The 11,261-nt window shown below is 47.3% G+C and overlaps 1 protein-coding gene across 2 annotated transcripts in view; it reads right to left on the minus strand.

Annotated features, from left to right (window-relative positions):
- znrf1 (zinc and ring finger 1) overlaps positions 1–10,977 on the minus strand; it is a 41,893-nt gene extending 30,916 nt beyond the window's left edge. For both annotated transcript variants that reach the window (XM_080002313.1, XM_080002314.1), the window contains exon 1: positions 9,990–10,977. In XM_080002313.1, coding sequence (XP_079858439.1) covers positions 9,990–10,392 — 403 coding nt within the window. In that variant the 5' untranslated portion in view covers positions 10,393–10,977. The remainder of the gene's footprint in view (positions 1–9,989) is intronic.
- Between the last annotated feature and the right edge of the window lie 284 nt (positions 10,978–11,261).

The following is an 11,261-nucleotide window of genomic DNA, read 5'->3' on the forward strand; positions in this document are numbered from 1 at the left end:
CACCTATGATGAGTGAGTGAACTGACATGGTCCCTCTCGCAGGCAGGAGATTACACCCTTCATTGTAAAAAAGGAGCCATTGGTTCAGCCTTTAATCCTCTGAACGTGGATCTGTGTGTGTGTATGTGTGTAAGTGCATGTGTGTGTGTGTGTGTGTGTGTGTGTGTGTGTGTGTGTATGTGTGTGTGTGTGTGTGTGTGTGTGTGTGTGTGTGTGTGTGTGTGTGTGAGAGAGAATATTTATTAATCAAGTCAAGTCAAGTCACACTTTCAGTGCAACAATTTTGTGTTTCAGTGCCAATGTCACATCCACAGATAGTGACAGATGTGATAATAACTGTTTATAACAGTAAAAGGTTGACTGGAAGTGGGTCCTCGCAGATTCCACTCTTTGCAACGAGTACACAGTCGCAGTTCACAATAGGTAATCCACACTCGTAGACGAAATGGAGGACAGGACAGACATAAGTGCTAAATACGACCAGCTAGCTGCTGTGACTAAAGATATCGCACTGAAAACTCCAAAGAAGAAAAAGAAGGCCCAATTAATCTCTGACAACCCTGAAGTTACGGAGGCAAGGACAGCGCCGAAGAAAGCCTCTGAGGCCCGCCGTGCTCGCCCTACCAGAGGTTCTCAAGAAGGACTGATTGCAGTTGAGTGTGATCTCGACGGACCAAAACACTTGAGGATCACCTCAAGATCAAATCAGCTGAACTGGAAAAGGCAAATGAAGAGACGAGACACTCGGCAGCAGGGGAAGTTCTTAGAGAACTGACCAATGAGAAGTCTTCCCTCTGTATTAAGATCAAAGGTAAAACCACAGAAGACGGCTTGAACACCTGGTATGAACACTTCCGTAAACTCCTTGGTAGGCCAGAACAACAGCCAATTGACTTAAGTCTTCTATTCTACAAGTCAAGCAAGTCAAGCAAGTCAAAAACTCCTCGACCTAACAGAATTCCCACCTTCATACGGAAGCACAAACTATTCTATGAAGAGCTCCTCAGGTTCTGTAACGAGGCACGTAGGGGCAACAAACCCACTGTTTTTTCCATATCTGGCCTCATACCGCGACCGAAGAAAGGCGACCTCCAGCAGTCTGGTAACCACAGAGGTATACGTTTGTCAGCCAACGCTTCAAAAATCAACAACTGACTTCTTCTTAACAGCGTAACTCCTCACATCGATCCAATCCTTTGTGGGAAGCAAAATGGCTTCCGTAGGGAAAGATCTACCCTACCACAGATTCTGGCTTTAAGGAGGATTATAGGAGAACTATGGGTAACAAAGAAGAAAGCCTGCATCGTTTTTGTAGATTTTTATAAAGCATTCGATAGCCTGAACAGTAAAGCTATGATGCATACACTGCTATGGAAGACCAGAAGAGACTGTAAAAGCAATAGCAGCGATGTACGAGAACCCAACTTGTTTTGTCCAGAGCACTGATGGTCCCACTAAGGAATTTCAGACAACTGCAAGCATCCTTCAAAGTGACACTTGCTCCTTTTCTCTTTGTTATAGCCGTCAACTATGTCCTCAGGCAATAGCTAGATACCAAGTGCTCCGAAGGTCTTGCAGTAGGCAGAAGATCTGGACGTCTAAGCAAGAAGTGGCTGACTGACTGAGACTACGGGGATGACATCACACTGACAGCTGAACGCATATCTTCAGCTCAAGAGCTTTTAACATCCCTTGAAGAGTCAGCAGCCAAAGTGGGCCTAATGCTAAATGCCAAGAAGACAGAATGGCTGATTTTGAACGAAGAGTCGAATCATCCGCCCGTCCGCTCCATGAACTGCGCCGACATCAAAGAAATCTAAGACTTCAAATACTTTGGGTCGTATGTAGTCAGCAGCAGAAAGGACTTCCTGACAAGTAAAGGACTGGGCCTGGAGTGCTTGTAATAGGTTACATCTAATATGGCAGCCAGACGTCTCAAGAGCTACCAAAATCAACTTTTTCAAAGCCTGTGTGGAAAGCATCCTTCTGTACGATGCTGAAACACAGACAAATGAATAAAGAGCTCCGGGATCATCTTGAGGGAACGTACACAGGACTTCTCATGCGTGTCCAGAACCTTTCACGGAGGAACCATCGCACGAAAGCGCAGAGTTATGGTGACATTTCTCCCATCTCAGTTGTCGTGGCACAAAGAAGAGTCCGCTCTGGTGGACATTGCTGCAGAGCAAAAGACCAGATAATCTCAGATATTCTGCTCTTTCTAGAGACTTCCCTGCCCGTCAAGAGGAAGTCGACCACTCACATTTACAGATGTTCTGACTGGGGATAAAGGACTGACAGTAAATTAACTTGGTGGGGCAACGGGCAACATAAACCGGTGGAAGCAGCGTGTGTCTCAGATCTCGAGGGCACTTGAAGGGTGATAATGATGATGATGATAATAACTCATTGGTTCCTTGGGCAAGGGTTGCCAGACTCCAAAACAAAGGCTTATTTGGTTTTCAAAACGACCCTACCCGAATGACTGTGATGCACATAGCCTGTGCCTGCCTCTGCTTATTTTATTTCTTCAATTTCCTCCGATGCATTTGGTTCTGCATGAGTCTTTCACCGGTTGAGCGCACGCATAACCATCGTATTGCATCTGTTTGCATAGCTCTGTAGCCTGGAGGCTAGTCAACACTAGACGACACCTAGAAGAACTAGAATTACAACTTGAACTAAACGCTTTATTTGACTGGCATGTAATGCACATTTTTTGTATTTCTTCTGTTGTTATTCTGTTCTACTCTGCTCTATTCCATTCGATTCCGTTTAGTTCCGCGCTATCCCACTCTACTGGTCCTCGCTAGGCCGTAGAAAGGGCATTACTACGACCAAGGGAGTAAGTTCACTTCCAAGGTCAGCAGGGAGGAATTTTATTGTTCAGCAGCAGAGTGTAAATGTGGTATTGATTAAGCACTGATGCAGTATTGATCGGGTGTACTGTATCAATAAAAAAGGGGTCAGGAGAGAGGGAGGCATGACTGATGGTTGTAATGATCAAACACTCGAGAAGAACTAAGCCGAACTGTTAAGGCTACCATCAATTGGACAGGAAGATCTCTGCCTGTCAGCCTGAAGAGCTTACCTGCCCCCAGCCGCCGCCCCTTGCCTACAAATCTGTCCTCCAAGATCTCTTTTCCGCGAGAATCCCCACGCCCACCTCCCACCCCACCCCCCCGTTTATCCGTCAATCCATTGGTTTTCATTTCTGTAATTGTATTTGCATTTATCCTGTTTGTGGGAGACCTGTTTTCCATCTTTGGTCTTACTTGTTGTGTCTGACCATCTGAAACGCTGTCATTCTCTCTGTTTGCCTGGTGTTTGCTTATTTGATTAAATGACACCGTTGAGAAGTATTAGACCATAACATTCATATCCTTGTTGACTCATTGAGTATCCATCCGCTAACATCTGCAGAGCTAACAGAGCACACTTATGAATTTAAACTTGTCATTCAAATTCCCTGGGGTTAAAACTTACATAACGCACTTGAAGCCAAGGTTGGAGGATGTACGAATAGCCAAACAGATGTAGCCTGTCCAGTGTAAAAACAATAAAGTCAATGGACAAAGGGAGTGTAGCTGTAGGTCGGTCAAAGCAGTTCTCTACTGAATCGATATCCACTCTAAAATAAGATCAGTGACTTAACCATTGGCCTGAAAATATGAAGCTAGAAATGCACTCTCACTCTATCATCTGATCATTACTGGTCAGTAACTTTTCATAGAATTGTCAAAAGTTAAGTCTCTACATATATTTACTTGTATTATTAAATATAAAGTTGTTTTGAAGACACTTATGTGTCTCTTGTACATCCCTAAAGGAGAGGTTCTTCTTTTCCAAAACTAGAAGATCACACTATAAACACACAGTTTTTATGTCTGGTTATGGTGTATGACACCCATACTTTATAGTACCGAAATAAAAGGTTGCAAACCCTGCATTTTATCATGTTTTTCAGGGTCTCTCTCACTTTTGGCTACAGCCGTGCTAACGTGAGAGAATAAAACAGGAAGTTAGGCTGCTTCCTCCTGGCAACCTATCGTACAGTAGCCATCGTTATGCTCTTGACGTACTACAGAAATTGCAAAATCACACATGTAATTAAGACACATGGGACTATGATGCGATTTTCCCAATTTTCAAAAAAGCATATTCAACGTTCTTTTAAGGCTTAAACATTTGCCCCGTTGCACTGCATTTAAGCCCAAAGAGAGCACAGAGAGAAGCAGCAGCAGAGTGGTGAATGTCTCGATAAAAGGTTTTTCTCGAGTTTGTGTTACGAACAGATATGAATGCTGGGAACCAAACAATTTAATAAGGCCTGCGCTGAAGCACTCCACGGTGAATGGACCGAATCAAGCGGCGGATTCTCGCCAAGACCGCCTCATTCACGCAGACTCAGGCAGCCACGTGTGATGTCAGCAGAGGTCCTGTACAGAAAAGACCCAGATGGGAAACAAAAGGAAGTGTTGCAAGAATAAAAAAATATATATATATGAACGATCGAGAGAGTTTTAGAAACCCATTCACTGGATTGGGGAGTTAATATATGTGCATGCTGTGGCTTTTTTGACCTCTACTTGTACTGGGCTAAATAAAGATGCATGAGAGATACTGCGTATGTTACCAGCATGAGTATTTATGTGTTGGTGTGTTTGGGTGTGTGTGGGTGTCTGTGAACAGCATGCGTGTCCAACATTACCAATGCAGCGGCAAGGCTCTTTTTGGACTGTGTTATAATTAACATTAGCCTAGTAAACACAGCTCTTGACACCGGGAAAATAAATGTTCAACACACACACACACACACGCACACGCACACACACGCACACACACACACACAGCTACAGAGCTCTGCATCATCCGACCTCTGTCGGTCTTGAATTTTAAAGAGACAATCTGTTCTCTCCTTTGATGACTGCTTTGGATCTTGCCTTTCTCCCCATTTCTCTCGTCACTCTTTCATTCTTACAGACAGATACACATAAACACACACACACACACACACACACACACACACACACACACACACACACACACACACACACACACTCCCAGATAAAAAAAAAACTCCCAAGGGCATGAAGGGCACCTGTAGCCATTTCACCAGGAAAGGCAGAAAGCACAAGGGGTTTCCAAATGAGGCAGATGAATATCTTTTGAGAGTCCATTCAAGAACGAGCTACTATTTTAGGCAAGGTATGTTGGGGGGGGGGGGTGTCATGGATCTATGACAAACACAACGGCTGTGGTCTGAAATGGTCTGTAAATACAAAGGTCAAGACCATGACTGTCTTTCGCATTACCTCCCTCTCTCTCTTTCTCTCTTCTAATAGTCCCCATCTACCTCTACCTCACCCCCACCCCCTGCCCCGCCCTCACCTCGTCCTCCTTTGTCACCTCCTCTGATATGTAATCACCAACTCACTTGGGTACATATAGTTTATATATAGAGTATATGGCACATTCAAAGGCATGCTGACTTATTTAAGGGCACATTATGCCGATTTTCCCCACGGTTTTGGCTTGTGTTTGTTTCAAAATTAACTCCACCCCCTGAATCTCCGCTTGCTCTCCAGTGAATCTCTGCATTGCTTTGCATCCTCCTCTTATGTTCTATGAGCTGTCACCAGCGGGGGGGCAAGGGCAGACACACTTGTTTTAGGACAAGCTGTACGCGTCTACCGTGTCTCTCACCGTTCTTGTGTTACCTATATCCTCCGTTGCACCGTGTCTTTTTAAAATCAAAGTGCAAATAGTCATCCCAAAAAATAATAAAACATGACTGCCCGAAAAATATCCCCAAACACGTTTGTTTCTGGTCTCAATATGGGTTGTGCAGGCAGACAAGCTAGTCGGGTCGAGTTTTTTGGAGATTGAGGATTGAGGATGGCTATCTAAAATAGAATAGTTCTAAATTCTAATAGTTATAAATGGGGCAGAATCCTGCGCAGTACACCATATGCCATGGGCGCACTACACAACTTTCAAAGTCATCAGACGGCTGTACTGTTCACACGACACAACTTTTTGTCTTGTGATTGGGAATCTTGCAGTCTTGTGGTTTGCACTCTACATGACTGATCGGCGACAGTTGGGGGTCACACAACACGTCTAACGTCTTTCACCGGAAAGAATCCCAGATGAGTCTGTCTGGTCTCCAAACTACGTTTTGCCATGAAAACACACGCGAGACGTGACACCAGAAATGATGTGATACCATGAGCGGGACAGGATTGTTTTGTTTTTTAAATTATATTCTTGATCACTGTAAAAAAAAAAAAACAACGAATAAAAGCAGAATTTAAATAAGAAATATATGAAAAACGTAGAGAAGAAAAGTAGAATAGATATGTTGTTTCTGGCTGCTGCTCTGCTGCACTCCACACGGCCTGGATTCGCCCCCCAGGTGCTCAAAAATTACTATTAAATGCATGACTGACACTCTATCACGTGTGGGAAGCTCACCAAAAAAATCTGCCAACAAGGGAGTGAGCCGCCCATGCCGCTATTGCTGGCCCTTTTCTTGTTTTATCGTTTTTCTCCATTCTGCCAGTGCCCTAGATGCTCACAATTTGATCTACGACACCTTGAATGACTGAGCACAAAGGTGATGACAGAATGATGAATGAATATCTGAATGAAATCAGAAAAAAAAACGCTGCTCTGCAGATGGGGTCCAGTGCAACAAATGGTAACCTCATTGATATGTGAATTGGCATATAGTAGATAAAGTAATAGATTAAAATATAGACTACTTCCCAAAGACATTAACCATTTGTGTCCGATTAAAAAACAGCTTTAATTAAGCTTGGTTTGATTACAGTTTGTATGAAAATTTTGATGAATGACGCAGAAATGTAGCTGACTATGGACGCACCCATGTCAACGTAAATACTCCTCTCTGTGGATTCAGTCTACAAAAATTGTTTAAGAATTAGAACATCATTATCCTGTTATTAGAATGGTATTCTATCAAATACACCTGTCATAAGTAATATGTCATAAGCAATGTATTTTATTAATGCAGGGGATTTTTTTCATATCAATAAAATGTTCCTATTATAAAGGGGTTGGGCATTGTGCATTGATTCTTAGTAGAAAAAACTAATTTGGCACGGGACACAACTCAACAGTTTTTGTACATGGGCCTAAATGAACAGGCCCAATATTAGGCCAAACAATGTCTGCGCTGTTGCCTCCGGTAGAAACTAACGATTTTGCAAAACGATCGCGGTCAGCTCAAATAATTGCGATCAGGTGATTATGTAATAATTGTGACAGCTCAAGCAACAACTCTGCATCATCAGCGTCAACTTTAATGCAACCTGTGGTGAACTGTGGTTTGATAAAAAAAGAGATCTGTGAATGGACAAATTCCTTCATTACAGTTTCCTATATCTTATATTGATTAACTTAAAAGCCACAGGTGGTTGTCCCCGAAGTAGTGGAACTACTCACAGTCGCTTGAGCAGATGAGTGTTTAAAGTACTTGTTTTCGCTTTCTCATAGGGTCAGATAGAGAACAAAAATAGTAACAACCATACAAGGGACTACCTTCCTTGCGTCATTGTTGCCATTGTTGCCTGGTCTGCTTCTGTCTACATGAATACAATATCATCCAAATGTACCTACGCTGAAGTGATCTATTGAAGGTTTCAACATACAGAGAATCAATATTAGTGTCGATCTACAGTAGATCTCTGTCTATATGAGCGCAGATACATTTCTTCCTCCATTTTAACAACAAATGCCTCTTGCTAGCCTTGTTTCCAGTCATCTTTCTTACTTTTGTCTTGACCATATATAAATCATAACATACCTTTTACAACAAAAAAATGTTTTACTGAAAAAGATAAAGAAATAATATCACAGTGAGGCTTTAGATTAGCTTAAACATATAATCTTTGCCCACAGCCTGAAGGCCTCGATGCTGATTGTGTCCAGTTTGACCTCTCTGAGGTCAGGGATGCACTGATAAAAAAGCGACCAATTCACTCATGTGCATCTACCAATACTAGGTACCAATACAAATACTGAAATGTTCAATGGAATCCCCGATTTTGAAGAACCTTTGTGTTCACACTTTGCAGGCATTTATGAATTTCTGAAGCAAAATCAGGTGAAATGTGAACCGGCCATGGTACTCTACTACGTCCCGCTCTGTTGGTATCGATCGCGTGCAGGTTTCTGAACGTTTCCACGAGAACAAATGCATGAGCAAATAATCCGACTCAACCCCAGCATCTGCGTCTGTGCAGTCCTACCTATGGTGTTGTGATTTTGCCAGAGCTCGAATCCTAAGATGTGTTTGTTCGTTTCCCGTCCCTGTGGTCGTTCATCCTCCCAACTAATACTAGAGGCTATCACAGTCGCTAAGCGATTAAGGGAAAGGAGGAAAAATAAAACACAGTTGGGTTGTTGACGTCTGACTTGCTTGTCCCCCGCTGTGAGCTGGTCGGTGCTATGGTAATGAGAGCCCGGGGACCTGGTTGAGGCTGGCTTTGTATGTGTGTGCTTGTGTGCGTGCGTGTGTGCGTGTGTGTGTGTGTGTGTGTGTGTGTGTGTGTGTGTGTGTGTGTGTGTGTGTGTGTGTGTGTGTGTGTGTGTGTGTGTGTGTGCGCGCCTGTTTCCATACCCATGTATAATGGTGGGTGTTTGTGTGTGGGAGGGAGAGCATCAGGGAGATAGACAGAGAGATTGCAGAGTGTCTATAATCTGCCTCTAGGACATTATGTCTAGGTGTGTTTTTGTGTGAGCTTTGCGCATGCAGTTTGTTGTTCATGTGGTCCAGTGCATTTGTGTGTGTGTGTGTGTGTGTGTGTGTGTGTGTGTGTGTGTGTGCGTGTGTGTGCGTGTGTGTGTGTGTGTGTGTGTGTATCTGTCTGCAACCAGATGTTTGTAAAATGTGGACAATTAGTGTAAGTGCACACATTTGTTTTTGTGTGTGTGTGTATATGTATTTGTGCGTGTGCGTGTGCGTGTGCGTGTGCGTGTGTGTGTGTGTGTGTGTGTGTGTGTGTGTCACCAGGCTACTGTAGTTCAATGTACCTGTAAGACCTATGGTCCAAAGGGCTCAGCGACACAGAGGCATACGGTGGGGGCAGTAAGCCGCTGATGGGTGATAACAATGACCACCCTTCCCGCTCTCAAAACCTTTCACACCATCACTCCATCCGCCGCTACTCCCTTCATCCCCCTCTCCATCCCTACCTCCATAATCCCCAATATTCCCTCCTTTCCAATTTTTTGCCCCATCTATGGCCACACTCCTCCTTTGTCCATTCTTCCCTTCCTTTCCCTCCACCCGGCCTCCTCTCTAATCGCCAGGCTAATTGACTGAGCCAGATTTGGCAACAGGCTTATTAGTGTCATTTCACACAACACTGGATGACCTGCGCAGACTGTGCTCAGACAGCCGACAACCGAGGGCAGGCCAGCGACAACGTTTGCTGGCAGCCTCCCATACTGCCATACAGGCCTGAATCAAATAGAATCCGACACATGATACAATAACCTGACATGCAAACACGGTATTCTGTCTCCGTGACCATCTCTTATGACACACACATGACCTCATGAGTGGAGAAGAAGACCAATGCCAATGCCTTGGTCAGGGGTACATGTGTCTTTAGGGTGGGAGGAAACCTACATGGGGAAAACATGCAAACTCCACACAGAAAGGCGCCCTAGTCGGGTTCGACACCATAACCTTCCCACTGTGAGGCTAACTGTTGAGTCACCAAAGGGCAAGGGGTGGAACTGGGCACTGGGTGAGGTGCTCGGTGTATCAGTGAGGTTTTTACAGCTGCTGCATTGATGTCACCCATGAGCAATCTGACTCTACAACGGAGATGCTCCTATATGATGTGTGGTGTGTGTGTGTGTGTGTGTGTGTGTGTGTGTGTGTGTGTGTGTGTGTGTGTGTGTGTGTGTGTGTGTGTAAGAGAGATAGAGAGAGAGAGCGGACACATGCTTACCGCTGTGGGCGCTGAACCAGCGGGGCGCGATGTGCAAGGGCAAGGTGTCAGCCAGCGACCCCCGGGGCCCCAGGTAGAGCACGCCCTCCGTGCGGTGGCCCCCGCTCCCGGGCTCCTGGTAGCCGATACCGTGGGGGGCGACGTTGGCGCTAGACCCCCCGCCGCCGCCGGCTCTGTCCGAGTCCGTCCCAGTCCCTCTGGGGGCGTAGAACCCGAAGGGCACGGCGGGGCCGTGATCGATGCCCATCCCGGCCACGGAGCTCACCGAGCGGCTCCGCAGACCCATGGTGCCGCCCGGTCGGTAGTGGCCGAAGTGGGCCGAGGGCGGCACCGCGCTGTCGTCCGTAGAGACACCGGGAAAGGCGCCCCGGGGCCGCCCCGTCGTGCTCTGCTTCCCCCCCATCCCAAACAAAAATGGGTGGGGGTTCTGGTGGAGACGGGGGCTCGGCTCGATCCGCAAAAGGGTCGGGAGAGCCGAGAGAGCCGTCACTGGCTGGTCGGGCCCCCCTCCCCTTCCCTTCCCTCCCGGCACGCCTGCCTGTCTGCCGGTCTGTCTGCGGCGGTCCGCTCGGCCCTGCGACTCGGCTCCCAGCCCGGGGTGTCAGGTCCGACCGCCGCCCGGTATTAAAGCAACAGCCCGAGGCTCCGTTGGACGGAACATGAGCCTCGGCGAGGATCCACCTGGCGGGGAAGCGAACCCGGAGACGTCGGGGGATGATGACAGGTCGAGGCGGTGGTTTCAGGGAGGAGGAACGGACGTTTCTTCGCGGCCGCGGTCCTCGCGACGGGTCCGAATCACAACGCGGGCGCGGACGACGCGCACGTCCAGCCGCAGCCGAGCTCCGCCGCAGCGTTCACCGGGCTGACCCCGGTCACCATGACAACTGTTGCTGTCCTGTAACGCTCCCTTTCGCCGCCGCTGCCGCCGCCGCCGCCGCCGCCGCCGCCCCCGTGGTGGTGGCTGTGGTCCTCGCGCTGCGTCCGTCGGTTTCCCGGGGATTCGGGTCAGTGGCTGCTCTTCCGCTCCCCCCCCCCCCGCCGCCGCCGCCGCCGCCGCCGCCGCCACACCCCCCCCCACCCCCGCCCACCCGCCCCCCCCCGCTCCGATTTCCGAAAGCAGCGCGCGCCCGCTCGCGATCGCCTCCCGTGCCGCCAGCCGGTGCGAGACTCGCGAACGGTTCGTCTGCAGCGAACCGTTAGTCGCGGCCGAACTGGAGGCTGAAGCCGGGCGGAGAGTCCTTCCGCTGAGCCCCGACCCCCGAAAGAAAAAGA

The sequence above is a fragment of the Zeus faber genome, assembly GCF_960531495.2.
Source record: "Zeus faber genome assembly, chromosome: 6".
Lineage (NCBI taxonomy): Eukaryota > Metazoa > Chordata > Actinopteri > Zeiformes > Zeidae > Zeus > Zeus faber.